Source organism: Megalops cyprinoides, chromosome 18 (genome assembly GCF_013368585.1).
Source record: "Megalops cyprinoides isolate fMegCyp1 chromosome 18, fMegCyp1.pri, whole genome shotgun sequence".
NCBI lineage: Eukaryota > Metazoa > Chordata > Actinopteri > Elopiformes > Megalopidae > Megalops > Megalops cyprinoides.
The window spans coordinates 9671903-9690556 of NC_050600.1; the positions used below are offsets into that span (position 1 = coordinate 9671903).

Here is an 18654-nt window from a genome sequence, read left to right on the forward strand (position 1 = left end):
CTCAACCCTATTACTCATTGTCCACCGACCAGAGCTCAGATCTCTGCTGTACTGCCCTCAGGTGGATGCTGTTTGATTGCTGCGATGGCACTAAAAAGCAACTAACTTCTCAGGGTCTGCATTAGCTGTTGATTTTGTTTGGAAGCCAAGGTGAGTGCCTCAGGAGGAGAGGCCGCGAGCCTAAACCTTAGAAAGCACGAAGGTGTATGCTCACTATTCAGTGTTACAGCACTTTCCTCTTGGCATTTCAATAAAATATTTACTGTCCATTAGTTTACATGCATTTTATAAGGTTATCCCTTTATGTTGAAATATATAAGACCAATAAACAAATGTTAACATGCGTGTTTCTGCTCATTTGCTCATGCTCATAACAAAGTACCACTTACTTTGTTACTAAAAACACAATATGCCATAATCAGCCGTTTTTGCACACTGTAAAACACTCCCAATTCAAGTATAAGCAAAATATACACTGCAGTGGATGTATGCCGTATTTAATTTTAGTGTTTAGTTTTATTTCCAAATGGTTGCTAATACAATGCCAAGATGTATGGATTCCTTCCGATTCAATTTGGTATGCTCTGACATTCCGACACTTTAACAAAACAACAGTAGGGGGCACTGTCACACTGGTTTACCAGCTCATATGAAATGACATTGATTATACCGTATATTCTCATATTCTCATAGCCTGCTAAAGTGGCCAATTAAACAAGAAAAAAATCTCTTCTATTCCATAAAACATGTTTAAAAGTCATTGGACTTCTTTAGCATCTCTGAGGAGTGTTTAAACATTTAGACTCAGAAGTGTAGGAAATATAGCAAAAGGAGGCAAATTCAAATTCAAGGCATTGGTGGAAAGTTGGGAAAAGCCCTATGATGACTCGTGAGTCATTACTACATGGATATATACCCTATGCAAAGGAAATATCTGCATGCTGGCGTGTATATTCCCAGTATCGTCTTGAAGTATTTCAGTAGCCTCGACTATCCATTGGCATCACTATTTTATGATGTTGACAAGTCAATAGTATGGTGCAACAGGCCTACTTTGGCAGAGGATTGTACCATGACTAACCGGAGTCAGGCTATTCAGCTTGTGTTAGGCAATACAAATGACAAGTTGCTTGCCTGACTGATTAGGGGACTGCTTTGGGGAACTGCTTAGGGGACTGCTTGGGGTTATGACCGATGACGCTACTGCTCCGCGCGGACCAGCCCGGTTTACTGTATGTGATTTTGAACCATGTACAATAAACCTTTTGCATCAGACTTTGGGGAATATTTTGTATCAATTTTTGGAGATTGTTCATTTTTGCATTTGATGTAGATTCCTTGCGGCGCATTAGCAGAAAACGGCGGGGAGTGGTGAGGTCACCACAATGGGGTTACATTTCTGATGAATTTATACAGCGATAGGCTATGATAAGGCTGAAATGCATTGCCATTTTAAAAAGTATATGAAAAACCAATTAAGATAGCATTACGTTCCTTTCCAACAGACTGCAAAAATGTACAGTGCAACTGCTAACTCGCATTCACCTTTGGTATACTTTTCTAGTAACTGATTATTACGTTGGGGAGAAGGTGAACTGAAAAGGTTCGCTGAATCATTACCGTAATGTTATTAATACACACAAAATATAATCCAGTTCCAAATCAGTTCTAGTAAACGGGGAAAGAACATGATTTTATAAAAATGGCATTATTCTAAATACATTATTAGACATCCGAAAGGAATGTTTAATCACCAAATGTTACGAAAGACGTGCTACAATTGTTACATAACATAAAAAGAATGTGAATGTGAAAGTGTTAACAACGTTTAAGGAGCGGGGGAAAACCACTGCATTATCTCTTACTTATCCCATATAATATTCATTATTGTCCACAGAGACAATGCAAATGAAGAGAAATGCTTTCATGTACTGTTTCAACGTACCAGTTCAGTGTGTGTTTCAAACTGCACTCAACGTAACAAGTTGTATAGTTTCTAAATGTATCAATCGATGAAATGTCGGCAATGTGCACCTACGTTCATTTTAAACATACAGTACCTTGTGGGTATGGCTATCGTACAAATAATAAATTGAAGGAGACATTATCATACAGATGAAGGGAAAACCCCAGTGGATTTGTGTGTTTCAGCTCTGGATAATCCCAATTAAGTTTCCTGTATAGATTATACTTAAAGAATATCTATGAAGAGTACATACATTTAAATATTCTTATACCAACCTGGGATATCTGGTGTCTCAACGGATCCATTATTATCCATTAACAGTTCGAGCAATATTTGTGACTAACTTTAATGTTTCGCGGCTAAAAGCCCGACATACAGAGACCTTTACTTTATTAAAAAAAAAAAAAAACAACCAATAACAGATTATGTCCGAAGAATGAGAGTTTAGTATGCTAAAGTTAGGTTAAAATTAACTGAAAAATAGAGAGCACTGTGCCTTTAAGAGGGTCCGGTCTTCAGATAACGCGCAAAATGGGAAGTGCAAACGCCTGAGAAAACCTCTGAGGACAGACCGCTCCGTGGCTTCTGTCTCAAGGAATCAAGGGTATTTGGTATGTAGATGCCGTATATTAATACATTCAACTATTCGTTCCAAAGTTAAGGGATAACAGATATATGACGACGAGGGCCACATTAGCTACCGCAGTGCATATGGAGACAGAAAGCTGCAGCGCTTAGCAAGCTGTTCTTTCAGGAATAAACCGGTGCCGGCACCTTCTGTCGCTCTTTCAAGTTATACGACTTAGCTACTTAGCGGTTCAATATCAAGGCCAGAAGACTGTCTTTGTTTCTGAGGGTTTGTCTGCAACGTTAATAAACATGGTTTCTTAGCCAATATTAAACTTCGTATGTAGCTAAGCCAGCCACGTAAACGGTGCGTTTTGTAATTGGTATCTCCTTGACGTAAGACCCTATCAGGCTTTCAAGAACTGCTACATGTGGCTGGCGTAGTTAGCTGCCGTATTCATTTTTCATAGGGTGGGCAAAGTACGTAGCTAAGATCAGCTAATTGCAATGGTCAGGAATGATTTCTAGTTTTTTTTTTTTTTTGTAATTTACGTTACATCATTTGAAGCTGACTAAATATGAATAAACTGACTTTAAATATTGGTAGTGAGTTGCTGAGGGGGCGAGTTAGCTGCGTCCCTGCAATTATCTTGGCTAACATGAGCTAGCTCCTTGATTTAATGACAGTGAAAATGATTTAATGAGCAAGTGGGCGTTACAAGCAGTTTGTTTGAATTGCAGTGCGGAGTAAAGATTTAAATTTAGACCGATTTGGATTATTGTAACTGCATTAGATTATCTATCTTGCGAGTATGTGCTCATAACACGGTGATTACGGTAACTAGTTGAGCTAGTTAGCTGTTCAGCTAAAGTAACATATTTTGCTGTGTGGACGCGCTGCTTTCTAATCACGAATCATTCAATAAATGTATGGACTTTTCAACTGTTATTAATTTATTATATATTAAATTAATTTGCAAAAACGTAGCGTACACTCTTCGAAACAGTTAGGCATGCGAGAGAGGTAGCCATAGTTAACCAAAGGTAACCCACAGAGGTTAGCCAGATATACTATATACTATAAGATCCGCAGTCTTCAGAGCTCGATTATTGCACTGTTCTGTTCTTTACAGGTGTAATTTAGTGAGAGGCCCTTGGTAAAAGTTACCGGATGCGATATTGTCAGCATCAAAATACTGAATATTGTGGCATGTCACGTTGTCCTGGACGTTTACCAAGTTTTGTCATGCAGCGTATCCAAAGGCATTCCTCAGTATTTAATAGGTGGTAATATTCACTTGTGTATTTCTATCCCTATTGGCCCCCCACAGCCGTATAACCACGTTATGGAGTTTTACATAATTAAGCCAATTGTCCCTTAGGTGTGCTTTGCTTCTCCAGTTTCCTCGAGGTTGGCACAGTTGGAGTGGCATTTCGTTAATAAACGGTTGCTGTTTTAACTGTGGACGAGAAGTTATCAACTTTTTTTCTGTGAGAACATCTGTCCTAAATGTTAACTTGTCTTGTTGCTATTCAGTAGTTGCGCAATTGCTGGTTTCCCCACACTGAAACACATGCCATTGCAGTGAAAATGCTGTAAGCAGTGTATTTGGAGTGAAGTGGTTGATACACTGGAATCATGCAGGATGCTTCGGTGGGGATGACTGCCTATTGGTTTTTTGTACTTTTAATGTCATGTGGGGGAAACTGTTGTTGGGTTACGTAACTCAAACCAAGTTTGCATTGCTGGGACCTTGGGAAGTGAAAAAGGGACTTTGAGGGGTTACATAAGGACGTGTGCAGTGTGTGGCTGAGTGGCATGTGGTATGGGCGCGATCGCCAAGCACGAGGCCACTCAAATATCAAAACAGACTTGTGTGCTCTGCACCATGGACTTTACTGTATGGAGGCTGGGCATTGTGGTTGGGCAGTAGCGTGTAAGGCAAATAGGAATGAATTGTGGCCTCCAAATTACTTCATATTTGTAAAAAAAATTAGAATATGGTGATTTAACAGAAAAAGAAAGAAAAACAGGATTAGAGGGAAAGGAAATGTGAAGTTTAGAGGCCGTATTTAATTTATCAGATTCCCATTTATGATCTGATCTGTGAGACTTAAGGAAGTTCAGGGGCCAGCATTTGCACTAGGCAGTTATTTATGTTTGATTTCTTTACTTTTTTTGACCCTGGTAGCTTTGTAATTTGATACATAAAGAGGTGAATGCTTTTAATGTGTTTGTGGAGACATGTTGCCTCTTTGCCTCTTTGTATTCCATGAATGTCACTGTTTTGTAGTAGGAGGTGTAGTAGCTCACCCTGATTTTCTGGTTGCGTGATGCAACAGGGAAAACAAGGTCTGCTTGGTTGGGCACTAGAAATGCACAACTGCCCACATACGTGTGTGGAGGAAGTAATGATCGTGTTAAAGGCAAAAAAACCTGTTTAGTACGGTTTTTTAACTACTCTCAATCTGCATTGAAGGTAGCATTATTACCATCCCTTCTGCAACCTGTTTTCATCATCAATCCCAGACCGTGTTCATACCCTCAAAATGCCCTCAAAAGGCCCAATATTGCTGTTGTAGAAACAGGCTGGAGAATATGATTTGCAAATCTATTAAGTAAATGGAAAACCTTCACATGCGTCGAAGATGGGATCACTTGGGGCCTGGAGCTGGTGATTTGTCTTACCGAAGTGAAGGAGAGACCTGTTCCTGTCAGTGCTCACAGAACTGATGTGGAGCTGGAAGACTGTTAAAGATACCTTTGCATTTAACAATAAACTGAACTAGACAGCCAGTGCAACAGATGCATAGTCAGCCTACATTCCTACAGAATTTAGCTGACACGGTGAGGTAAATAGATGCTTGCATTAATCCCACACTTAGCCAACAGACCTCACTCAATCTGTCTTAGACTGCACTGTAACATCTGTGGATCTTATGGTGTTATGTTACTGGTAGTGTATATCTGTCAACATACGTAGCTTATGGTGTCAAACGTAGATGCTGTGTGTATATCATTTGCATTCCCAAACCATACTATAATGCACCAAGCCGTGGTAGCATTAAATTGTTGAGATGCAACCTTTTTCAGCAAACATAATGAATGTGTGTATAAATATGATAATAATAATTTGTTTGACTAGCATGTAGGGTTAGGCACAGTACTTGAATTTGTTTTTCCTTTATGAAAAAATGAATCTGTCTTTTTAGGACCAGCCAATAACCAGAACGATAGCCTTGGATATTAAGATACCCTTTGTCTTTTTTGCTTTCTTCAGGACCATTTGTCCTTGCTCATTCTTATGTGCTACCAGTTAATTTAAATGTGTTGCATGGTTGTGTTATTCACCATGACACAGGCTTTTTTCAGGAAGATCTCAAGAGCATAAGATAATTCATATAGACTCTGGTCGTGATTACGAGTCTAAAGTATCTAACGCGTTGCTGTGGATTTGGAGGCTTGAGCTGGGTGGAATGTTTGATAGTTCCGCTGTAGTAAATCAGATATTGGCCCACTGCAGAAAAGCAGGGCTTCACAAAACCCCTTTGTCTGAGGAGATGAACGTGAGGTGAGGTGTGTGGCTTGTATCGGAGACTCTCGGAAATTCTTCGTACAAGCAGCAGCCGAGAGGTGAACATTACGTGGGTGTATGTGACCCACCGTGTTGTGGCTTGAGTGAGCTTCTCTAGATACTGCATGTATGTGCTGTATGCCGAAGGGCAGATGCCGGGGAGCTGGACGGGGATGGAAGTGTGCATTTGTCTGTAATGGGCAGAGCTGTAGAATCATGCTATGTGACTGCCAGCCCGTTATCCGTCAGCAGGTCGTCCATGTCTCCCTGTTTACCAGTAGAGGTTCAGGCTGTTTGTAGCCCTCTGGCATCTTTGAGTGCACTCAGAATTATGCTTTATCGCAGTCTGTTTGTTGTGTTGCTATGAAAGTCTGAAATCTAAAGAGCACTGATTTCTGGGAATTTTCTTTTCTCTCTGGTGGGGTCACCTGAGGGGCCTCTGTAACGTTCGTGAACACATTCTGCAAGATGGCTTGCTCCAGATCACCCAGATGCCTTGGTTTTGATTTGAACTGTGATTTTCTTACATCAGCTCCTAAGTAAACTATTCTGAAAGAAGGCAGAGATAAGCCTTTGCCGCCCTCCCTCTGAATAGCGGTTACTGGATGGTGTGATCCGAATTGTCACGTACCAGCTGGGGTTTCTGGCTGGGAATCAAGGCTTTTGGTGTTAAATAGGGGCCGAAAAGGACCTGTCTCACATTATCAAAGACATATCCACTCTGCAGGCTGTATTTCTACAGTGTCTGCAACACCTCAGAGTGACAGGTACTGACTCTGGGGGGGTGGGTGGGTAGAGCTAGGGGTATTTTGCGTGGAGAGAGCATTGAAGTGTTCCTAATGCCAGATACAGGGCTATTATGTGTGAAATATTGTAAAGACACTTCCTCTTGTTGGATCATTGTTTTAGTGTTTAGGTTTTTTTGTGGGTGAATCTATACATCGTGGGGGAAGCTGCAGGCAGACAAGGGCTTGGTTTTGAGCATTTCAAGGATAGAATATACGACCTTGTGGGAAGCACTGTTGAAGCAGCTAACTGAAAATGTCTGCTCCATCTTCCAGGTGATTGAGACAGAGCACCTGCAGCCATGAGCAACCCTTACGCACACATTGTGGAGGTGTTGGACCCACAGAAACCTGACCACAAGTTCTACAACCTGTCCAAGCTGAAGGACCCCAGATACGGTAAGGGCAAATCTCAGGGGCAAAGTGTAGATAAATGGAATATGAAATCATCATCATCATAAAACGGTCCCATGTTGATATTTTATTCCTTGCTTTTGAAACCCATTTACCTTTTCAAAACATGTTTTAAATCTATCTATCTATTTGAATCTATTTGAAGTTGTTTTGCCTTGAATGGAGCCAGGTCACCTTCGATCACTGGTTGTTTCAAAAGCAAAACCAGGAGATGGTCGTTCTCCCATGAGGAGTTCTCCTTGGTTTAAGATGTCACTTATGGTGAATGAATATGCAGTGTGTGTTATATGCAATATGCAAATATGCAGTGTGTGTTATATGAATATGCAAATGTGCAGTTTTCAAGATTTCTGCACACATTGGGAGAGTGTGAAATGAAGGGCAGTGAGCTGGTGAGGCTGGCAGCTTTATTGACTTTTTCACAGGAGAGGGACAGCACAGCCTGTTATGCAGTGATCCAGGTGAAAATGTTCTGCTTCAGCACATTCCTGTGATTACCTAGTCAGAACTGTACCCTCTGGTCATGTGCCCTTATTAACATGTGGCGAAGTGTGAACTCCTTATCTGCATGTTGTAAAACAGGGGAATCGTACAGAGCTATCGCTAATGTGTCCTGTTTAAAAAATGATTAGCTAGGAACACTGGCTTTCTGTGGGGAAGCAGAAATGTAGCCAGTATATTTTGTCTGTGTTTATTGTAACTTCGTCAGCAAAGATGTTCGAAATTGTAAAGCAGTCCTTTAATGGGTGGCGAAGGACAAGGCCGGTAACGAGCCCCTCTCCCTGCAGAGCGCCTGCCCTTCTCCATCCGCGTGCTGCTCGAGGCTGCGGTGAGGAACTGCGATGAGTTCCTGGTAAAGCCGGCGGACGTGGAGAGCATCCTGAACTGGAAGGAGACGCAGAGCCGGGGCGTGGAGGTGCCTTTCAGGCCCGCCCGGGTCATCCTGCAGGACTTCACGTGAGTCTGCGGCGCGCGCCTTCACGCTCCGAACATCCTTACAACGCTGATGCTAGTGGCACACCTCCGAGAGTACGCTCACTGTGCAGAGTTATTTTCCTGGAGATGAGAGTTGAGAGTTCAAAGTTCAAAGACCGTCTAGAAATGCATGTGGTACAAGGGTTGCTATTCTGCTGTATTTATGGCCTTGTATACCCTGTTTAAGTTTGGTAGTTGTGACGGTCTGTTTAATTACCTGTGCTTGGGCTCCTGAGTATCTCAAGGGTTAAGGCTCTTGCTTTGAGTGCAGGCTGAGCTGTGCGGTCTGGGTTCGATTCCAGCTGTGCCGTCAGCCAACAATGACCGGGAGCCCAGAGCGGCGGAACAAATTGGCTCCGTTCCGCAGTGTGTGGCGTGTGAGCGTGTCGGAGGATTGCATTCGCTGCGCCCCGTGATTCTGCAGAAGTACAGTGGGTGTCGCAGTGAGAGACGACAATGTCCCATTGATGGTTCCAGAAAAAGAGGGACTCATGAAGGGGGGAAAAAGTATAAATAAGCTACCTGTGCTCTTTTGTGTCCTGCTGCATGTGATGGGTGTGGAGGAGCAGCCCAGTCTGCTGGAGGCTGCTGTGTCTCTTGCAGTGAAGGGTGTGAAAGGCTGGTGTATGGTACCATGAGGCTGGGGTTCACGCCCTCTCTGTGACTCTGCCCTGACAGTGGCGTGCCCGCGGTGGTGGACTTCGCCGCCATGCGTGATGCGGTGAAGAAGCTCGGGGGAGACCCGGAGAACATCAACCCTGTGTGCCCTGCTGACCTGGTCATAGACCACTCCATCCAGGTGGACTTCAACAGAAAGCAAGTCTCGCCCTATTTCCTTCCTTCCAGCTGTCGTCTAAGCTTTGAAATGTGTTAGGGCTTCTCACATATGCGTTTGCAGTGTGAGGACCAGTATAGTCCCTGTGGGACTTTTCCAAGAAATCGAGTTATTTTGGGTGTGGGTTGGAAGCAGTCAGGGCAGGTTGTTTTCATACGAATGATACTCATAGCAGTTCAAAGCCGAGATTAGACTCACATTACTTTTATTGCGATATCTTGAGGTCCACATCCTTCCCCTCCCTGTGACTGCGAAGAGTGTCTTTGGTCTGTCTTCACTCACCACTGATAACTCGCTTTGTTGTGATCGCCCCCCTGGTTTCGGCTGGGATGTTTCTTGATTAATCCTACGTGACTGAAAGCATATGACCTTACATTTACTGGCAGAGCGCGCGTTTTTCTCGCCCCTTTCATGTTGTCCTCAGCAGCACTGCAAATCTGGCTCTTCTCAGAAGTCTGGAGGACAGGAAGTGGTGCTGGGTCTTTATCTAAACAGGGCTGGTGGGGAGGCCAAGTCTGGGCAACGACTCGCTCGCAAACAAAACACTCGAGTGGGATGTGTTGAAAACACCATGGTGATGAATCGGGCGTGGTGTAACCGGTGATGCATGCTAAACACACTTCTCCCTTCGAACTGGAGAACTCTTCAGTTAAAAGCATCAGTGTTGCTTGTTGTAGTTACTGGGGCATACCCAACGGACTGTGCTCTTAAGAATTCCTAATAGAATTCTGAATGTGTTCTGGTGGTCACAGCTCTTTGGACAAATCACTACAAATCCGTATCATAATCTGCTTACAAGAGCCAACGCATTGGACAAACACCAGCTCTTTAGAAAATCTCTTTAGTGGAAGAAGAATACTATTTATAGTACTGTACTGCATCCCTTGGAGTAGCATAGCATTAAATTTGCAAGATTGCTTTAAGTTGAATTAAGTGTTTTGAGGACAGTTGGGGGAACCCCTGTATAAAGGTGGGGTTTTGATCTCTGAGGGGAAGTGAGATCTACGGTCTACAGCCGATGTGTAGATGGAACAGTTCAGTTCCCAGCTCTGCCCACCCCCCCGCACAGATGGGAGTTTGTGGACTTTGCGCCACAGTGATGTTGAAACATTCAGTGCCATTGGGTCACTCTGTACGATTGTCACACTGCTACAACACCCACTCTGACCACTGACCTTTATACCATGTCCTCTGTGTGTCCAGGCTGGCATTGCACCAAAACAAGCCGCCTCTCTGCCACTTAATAATGTACTGCAAATGTGCTGCCGTGTACTTACTGCTTCAGTTCCAGTCTAGGGTATAATATTAGATTAACCCGTGACTCAAAATGAATTATTAAATATTCTTAATTTGAACCTTTGAACCTTAATTTGAAATCCTCTCAGAGAACAATACCTTAATGGGTAGAGTGCAGTGTCCTGTACAGTTTCTGTTAAACTCACTTATGAAGTCTGAATGCCTACAGTGGAAACACTTTACAGATTGTTATGTAGTATTACTCAGCAGGTTTCAGTTCTATTAATACTGGAAAGAGGCAATAGCATTCCCATTGTTTCTTGCTTGGGTCTTAAGTGAAAGGAGGATTGCTGCACTACCATGTGTATAACACAATATTGCTTACCAATACCTGTGTCAATTTCTCAGATCTGACAGCTTACAGAAGAACCAGGATTTGGAATTTGAAAGGAACAGGGAACGGTTTGAGTTTTTAAAGGTAATATTTTATATTATTTTACATTCACTTAACAGGCGCTCTTACCCAGAGCAACTTCCAGCACAAAACAACAGCAGTATATCCATTCAAGTTGAATGAACAACAGTCAGACCAGGGAAGCAACACTCACAGACCAGTGAGTGTGAGCATACCACTATTCAAGCTTTGCCACAAGTTAACTTGAGCAAACCGACTAGACAAGGGAAGCCAAGCATACTACCATACATCAGTCATTAGATCACAGAATCCAAAACACATTGCAGTACCACATGTAAAATAAACAGCAATAGCAACAATTTTACATCAGCTGTGAAAAGGGATGTGGTGTAGTTGTACAGAGCACTGATCAGAAGGCTGTGATTCTGTTGGTTGCCAGTGGGGCTCCAAGGCCTTCAGGAACATGCGCATCATCCCCCCGGGCTCCGGCATTGTGCACCAGGTGAACCTGGAGTACCTGGCCCGGGTCGTCTTCGACCAGGACGGATTCTACTACCCCGACAGCCTGGTGGGCACGGACTCTCACACCACCATGATTGACGGCCTGGGGGTGCTGGGCTGGGGTGAGCCCCGAATTCTCTCGTTGATCACTGTTCAGTTCAGTTAGACCTCTGCTGCTCTGTCGGTCCGGCTTCATGTGTTTGTACCAGACCTAACTGCAGTGGCAGGAGATGGTGGTGGTAGTGACAGGGAGAAGCTGTTGGTGTGAGAAGGTTGTAATGATCTCTGACCTTTGCAGGTGTGGGTGGGATTGAGGCAGAGGCTGTCATGCTGGGCCAGCCTATCAGCATGGTGCTTCCTGAGGTCATTGGCTACAAGGTGGTGGGCATACCTGACCAGCTCATCACCTCCACAGACATTGTGCTCACTGTCACCAAGGTAGGCCGTGGTTTCCGTGTGAACTATGTAGGGACTAAGCCCAGAACTGTGCAGGGTTTTATTCTTAGAACTGATCTTTTCTTTTGTCTTGGATTATTATTTCTGCAATAGACTTAAAACGATTATTAACAAGCCTAAAAATAAGTGCATCAGCAAATCTTGCCTTAGGGGAAATTTCACAGAGTATAATTCAAATGGGCATTGTAAATTTTGTGTGTAAAATCCTCCTTGCCTTGTGTCTGTGCCCCCAGCACCTTCGTCAGGTTGGTGTGGTGGGGAAATTTGTTGAGTTCTTTGGCTCAGGTGTTGCCCAGCTGTCTATTGCTGACAGAGCCACCATCGCCAACATGTGCCCGGAGTACGGCGCCACGGCAGCCTTCTTCCCTGTCGACCACATCAGCATCGAGTATCTGAGGCAGACGGGTGAGCACCATCACCCCTGGCTCTCAGAAAGGCACTGCTTTTCGAACTGCTGCCTTCTCCCAGCAGAAGCTGAACTGATCTCAGATCAGTACTCAGGAAGTGAACAGTGTTCTGTTTAATTGTGATTGTTTCTTGAGCAATGATCAGGGATCAGTGTTGCTCATGGGCATAGGGAGATGGGGACAGTGGTAGTATTCAGCCAGCGTAAAACTGCTCCTGTTTCACCGCTGTATACAGTTACAGAGGACGTAGAGCGACATCTTGTGGTGAAAGCTGGGACTACCTAATCATGATGTTTGGAGCCTTTTGTTTTCCTAGCTGTAGAAAATGTTTGGTTTTCATTCATGCATTCCATGTAAAAATGTATATTTTGCTTTATTTATTCCTTAATGTTAAAGGTAACTGTGAATGCTCTGTCCCTGACCCTTTCTCCATTGCGTATGTGCTGGCTTCAGGGAGAGATCCAGAAAAGCTAAGCTACATCTCGCAGTACCTGCAAGCAGTGGGGATGTTCAGAGACTACAGTGATGCCTCCCAGGACCCTGACTTTACTCAGGTACCACTTCCAAACAGGCATCTAGAGAGAAACCATGAGTTTAGATCTATGGTTTTTGTACTTATATTGCATATACAATGGTAGAAGGAGTCATTGGATTGGATGGGTAGTTGATGAGAATAGGAGGAATAATTTGTGAATGAATGGAGTCAGTACGCAGAGTGGCACAGTAATCCTGTCTGGTGCCTGTCTCTTCCCTGCAGGTGGTAGAGCTGGACTTGGGGACAGTGGTCCCTTGCTGTAGCGGGCCCAAGAGGCCTCACGACAAGGTCGCTGTGTCCGAAATGAAGAAGGACTTTGAGACCTGTCTAGGGGCCAAGGTAAAGTCCTGAATAATATAAATATACATATATATAAAATATATATTAATTCAGAAGACAGTGCTGTCGGTTCACACTTTGCTGACTGGATTTCATGTTGTGGCATTTCAGCAAGGCTTCAAGGGCTTCCAGGTGGCACCAGAGCATCATGCTGCTACAGTGTCATTCCAGTACAACGGTGCAGAGTTCTCCCTGTCCCACGGTTCTGTGGTCATCGCCGCCATCACCAGCTGCACCAACACCAGCAACCCGTCCGTCATGTTGGGGGCTGGTACGTTACTCTGAAGGGGAAAAAAAAAGCACACAAGTATCCAGTGATGAAAGAGCCCCTATTACAAAGAGACAAATCACAGAAACTTTACGGTTGCATCGTGCAGAAAGTAATGTTGCTTCTGACGGTAGTGGGTTTATGGCGTATGTGTTACCCGCATCAGACCTACAGGTACCTGGGCCCGTAGAAAACCCATTCTAAACTCTGTGTAGAATGGAGAAGGCAGACACAACACTTAACACTCTGATGGTCAACTTTGTGCTGAGGCATATTTCCTGTTCATCAGTTTCATCACCTTCCCTCAGGCATGCTACCCTGCAGTGCCCTCTACAGCACAGTTGTCATAGTGATTACTAGTTATGTTTGCTTAGCAAATAACAAAAAGGGGGTGCCTGTTTTACTAATAAATAACAGTAGGTCTATTTTCCAACCCTCTGTGTATGCATATGGTCCCTACATGATACTACTATTTGTAGCTGCACACTCAGTCATGTGATGTATATCAGTGTGCTGATGCTGACGTGGGGTGTCATGTGAATCTCAGGGCTCCTGGCGAAGAAGGCGATCCAAGCAGGGCTGAACGTGAAGCCTTACATTAAAACCAGCCTGTCTCCCGGCAGCGGAGTGGTCACGTACTACCTGAAGGAGAGCGGCGTCATGTCCTACCTCACCGAGCTCGGGTAACCACCTGCCCCCTCTAAAGACACTCAAAGAACAACTTCTTTCACCACTAGATGGTAGTCTCGCAGCCTTCAATTTTGAAAGCCTCATCCCATTCTTATTTGATTTAAGTTTGTTATGGCTAAATGTCATGTTAAGTGGTTTATCAGTGGTGCTTTTCAGAAATACTGATTCTGTATGTAACATATTTTCCAGTCATATAATCTGAGTATGATTCTGCTGTTCTGAGCTTGCTGTATGTTTGCTATATATGTATTTGTGAGGTTGAGTTAGCATTGCCATGTGCTGAAGTCCATGCTATGCGTATTGAAGTCTAATGGTTTGTGGCCTGATTCTCAGGTTTGAGGTGGTGGGCTATGGCTGCATGACCTGCATAGGGAACAGTGGTCCTCTTCCAGAGTCAGTAGTGGAGGCCATCACTCAGGTACTGCCTGGTATTGATGTAATGTTAACCTCAACGTACACCTTAAAACAAGATACACCTTAACTACACATTAACCTCATACACCTTAACATAACGTTACACATACGTACACAGTGATATGCGTGCAGCATACACAGTAATGTTCCACATACACAATACAGATGTAACTTTGCAGTGGTTTAGTTTTCAAAAGTTCAGTTGAATGTTGACTCATGTTTCAATAACATAAATACATTTGAAAAGACAAACCAACTAATGTTTCTATAGTTGTTGGTCTTGCTCCTATACTTATGTCGAAATTAACTTTGAAAGTGTAAAAGTGTATTCAAAAAATATTTGTATTGGACATGTGGTATTGGAATAATTCTTGCAGTCAGTACATTAGGACTGCAACTATTATTCTGAGGCAAACATGTACATAGCAATGCACTTGCTTGTCAATGAAGCATAGCTTGAATATTGACGTGCCTGAGACCCTTGTATCCTCAGGGAGATTTGGTGGCTGTTGGGGTCTTGTCCGGCAACAGGAATTTTGAGGGCCGTGTCCATCCCAACACCCGCGCCAACTACCTGGCCTCGCCGCCGCTGGTCATCGCCTATGCTATTGCCGGAACCGTCCGGATAGACTTTGAGAAGGAGCCCTTGGGTGAGAAGGCTCAAAGCTAGCTAGGAAACTTATGTTTCATATGGAGGGTGCTGTAAGGTGGACAAAGTAGATTACCCAGCGTTGGTGTGTGAGTTCATGATTGAAAGCTGTGGATTTTGCTGAGCTCGGTGCTGATAAACATGTCTCCCATCCCAGCGGTGAATTCACAGGGGAAGGAGATCTTCCTGAGAGACATCTGGCCCACACGGGAGGAGATCCAAGAAGTGGAGAGACGCTTTGTCATTCCTGCCATGTTCAAGGAGGTCTATGAGAAGGTCGAGGTAAAACTGACCCGGGTGTTCGTGCCGAGCCCCACAGCTGGCCACGTCAATGTCAATGTCAATGTCAATGTCAATGTCAGCACACCTCTCTATACCACATGTCTGAGTGTATGGCTGCCATGAAGTAATGGAAAGCATTAAATGTGCAGTGTTTGTAGCCGTGCGTTAGCGAATGAACAGATTCCGGTGGCGCTGAGTGCTTCTTTTCTGTGTAGAATGTGAACGAGCGCTGGAACTCCCTCAAGGCCCCCTCTGACAAGCTCTACACCTGGGACCCCAAATCCACCTACATCAAGTCTCCGCCTTTCTTCGATGGACTGGTACCTCAGATTGTCTGGCTTCTGTGTTTTGTCAGATACTGATGTTTTTAATGGATTTGTTCTCTGTTACAAGTTCAAGTTGAGTCTGTCCTTCCCAGACAAAGGAGCTGCAGCCGCCCAAATCCGTCACGGACGCGTATGTCCTGCTGAACTTCGGGGACTCTGTGACGACGGACCACATCTCTCCTGCTGGGAACATCGCCCGCAACAGCCCCGCAGCGCGCTACCTGACCAGCAGGGGGTGAGAAAGTCCTTGTTTCCAAATTATCACTGCATTGATTGTGTTTGCAGCACAGGGAGTCTGTGAGGGTAAATCATTCTGAAACCTTTTGCCTTACTCACGCTTGGTGATTTGTGGATGCGCTGTACTGCTGTTTTAACCCCCTCTGTCCCCCTCCTGCAGCCTGAACCCGAGAGACTTCAACTCGTACGGATCCCGCCGTGGCAACGACGCGGTAATGGCCCGGGGCACCTTTGCCAACATCCGCCTCTTGAACAAGTTCCTGAACAAACAGGGCCCACGCACCGTGCACCTGCCGTCGGAAGAAACGGTAATGCTCATCAGCTCTCCAGCAACACGTTCAGTGGCTGTATCAGTGACCTGGGGAGCATAAGTGTGTTATTAGCGTTTCATACCGTTAATAATGACAAGAAATGCCCTTTGTGCTGTTTAAATTAATTTCAGAGATTTAGATGTTTGCAGGTACCTGGCCCAAGGGCTTTGTCCCTCCTGTGTCTCTTGGCCACTCTTTGACTTTTGCTGTACTGTGTCACTGTGTGTGTGTGTGTGTGTGTGTGTGTGTGTGTGTGTGTGTGTGTGTGTGTGTGTGTGTGTGTGTGTGTGTGTGTGTGTGTGTGGTGTGTACCCTGGACCAGCTGGACGTGTTTGATGCTGCAGAGCGGTACCAGCAGGCTGGGGTGCCCCTCCTGGTGCTGGCAGGAAAGGAATATGGGTCAGGCAGCTCCAGGGACTGGGCAGCCAAGGGGCCTTTCCTGCTGGTACGTTCTCATATATCCTATGAAGACGATTAAGTCACTCCCTACTTTTCTTTTTGCTTTTCCATGTTAGTATATTTGTACTTTGTAAAGATCAGTGATGTGGTATGATTGATGCGCCACAGGATGTATGCTTGTCAGGGCAGGATGTTTGCATTTTACTGCTGCTACATTTGTCGCATATTACTGGCTTTGAATGATGTGTGTTGAGCTTATTATTAAGAATTTCAGTTTGTAGTCCCAACCAAATAGGGGTATAAATGACACGCTTTCATTTTGAAGCAGCTAAATTGCATGGTTTTAAATATCAAGTGCAAGCCTGTTAGTGTAAGGCCTCGTACTTTGGTAAGAAGGAAGACATGGCCGTGGTAAACGGTCCCGTTCTGCTGGTGTGCTCCGCAGGGCATCAAGGCGGTGCTGGCGGAGAGCTACGAGCGCATCCACCGCAGTAACCTGGTGGGCATGGGCATCATCCCGCTGGAGTACCTGCCCGGAGACACGGCCGAGTCCCTGGGGCTGACTGGCCGCGAGCGCTACACCATCGTCATCCCCGAGCAGCTCTCGCCCAGGATGGTCGTCGACATCAAGGTAGTTTCAGTGTATACCCCAGCAATCTCATGCACCTGCAGCATACACCCCACTGACCTCACACACCTGCAGTATACACCCCACCACCTTCACACACCTGAAGCATACACCCCATTGACCTCACACACCTGCTGTATACACCCCACCACCTTCACACACCTGCAACATACACCCCACTGACCACACACACCTGCTGTATACACCCCACCACCTTCACACACCTGAAGCATACACCCCATTGACCTCGCACACCTGCAGGATACACCCTGCCTCACACACCTGCAGGATACACACTACCCTCACACACCTGCAGCATACACCCCTTAGCCTGACTCCTTTCTCCTGGATAGTGGTACTGTTTTGACCAGTAGCAGTGAGTAGACTTCATCATGCTCTTTGACCTCCCAGCTCGACACAGGGAAGTCCTTCCAGGCGCGGATGAGGTTTGACACCGATGTGGAGCTCACGTACTTCCACCATGGCGGCATCCTCAACTACATGATCCGAAAGATGTCCGACAAGTAGGGGGGGAGTCCTCCAGGCCAAACGGAAAAGCAGAGCTGCTGGCACAGCACCCATCCGGAGAAAGAACCCATTTACGAGGAACAAGTTGACACTAAAACGCACCCTCTGTTCTGGTTTTCACTTGTACGTCCTTTCACGTTTCATGTCTTAGCGTGTTAATCTCACCCTCTTTGCAGAGGCTGGAAGGACTGCAAATGAAAGTGAAGAACCATGGCCTCACTCTTTACCTCATCATTGCCAAGCTGTAATTCCCCTGCAGAAATTATGTAGTTTTGTTATCATGTAGTCAGTACTCTGATCTCTTTGTCTATCTTCTTGCCATTTTTGGTCTCCTCTAGGGATCAGTAGCCGTCTCTCGTAACTTGCTGTAACCGTTTGTTTTGTGTTGAAGTGTCTCTCTCATGCAGATGTCACGTTGGAACAGCTGTGATTTCTATGCTAACACGCTGCAGCAGTGGAACAGAGGAGTGTTGTGTCAGTCCCAGTTGAAGTTGGTGGGCAAACAATATTGTCATAGTAGCCTCTGTCACACTGGCACTTAGAGCCGGGTCTCAAGAACGCACATAAATGGCCGGGGAGCGGGTTGGCCTCTGGTCAGTCACTCACAACAGGAATCAAGGTTTACTGAGCAAAAGTGATTTTATGTAAGGCGAACGTCGTGTAGAACACCAACAGGTGTCAACGTCATTTCACAAATTTAAAGCATTAAAGCATGCATTCGCAAAAAGCAAACAGCGTTTGCCTTAAAGCAGTTATATGGAAAATATCCACCCTACATTGAGGGCGAGCTGTTTTTCAAAGTGCCTACTTCTTCTGCAGCTGATGCATTGTTTCGAAGGAAGGATCTGGACCAAAGGCATTTTTTTTTTTTTTTTTTAGACATATCAAGAGAATTTGGTAGAGGAGAAATTCCGGC

The 18654-nt window shown here is 44.9% G+C and overlaps 1 protein-coding gene across 1 annotated transcript; it reads left to right on the forward strand.

Annotated features, from left to right (window-relative positions):
• The first annotated feature begins 2476 nt into the window (after positions 1–2476).
• On the forward strand, positions 2477–18612 carry aco1 (aconitase 1, soluble). The gene is made up of 21 exons (XM_036550786.1): positions 2477–2577; positions 7170–7292; positions 8096–8264; positions 8961–9098; positions 10762–10831; positions 11208–11391; positions 11568–11707; positions 11959–12130; positions 12586–12686; positions 12890–13006; positions 13118–13277; positions 13822–13957; positions 14298–14382; positions 14872–15028; positions 15185–15309; positions 15525–15629; positions 15728–15870; positions 16033–16180; positions 16506–16628; positions 17028–17213; positions 17622–18612. Exons 2-21 carry the CDS (start codon positions 7196–7198, stop codon positions 17736–17738), a joined length of 2673 nt encoding a protein of 890 aa, XP_036406679.1. The 5' UTR covers positions 2477–2577; positions 7170–7195; the 3' UTR covers positions 17739–18612.
• The last annotated feature ends 42 nt before the right edge of the window (positions 18613–18654 follow it).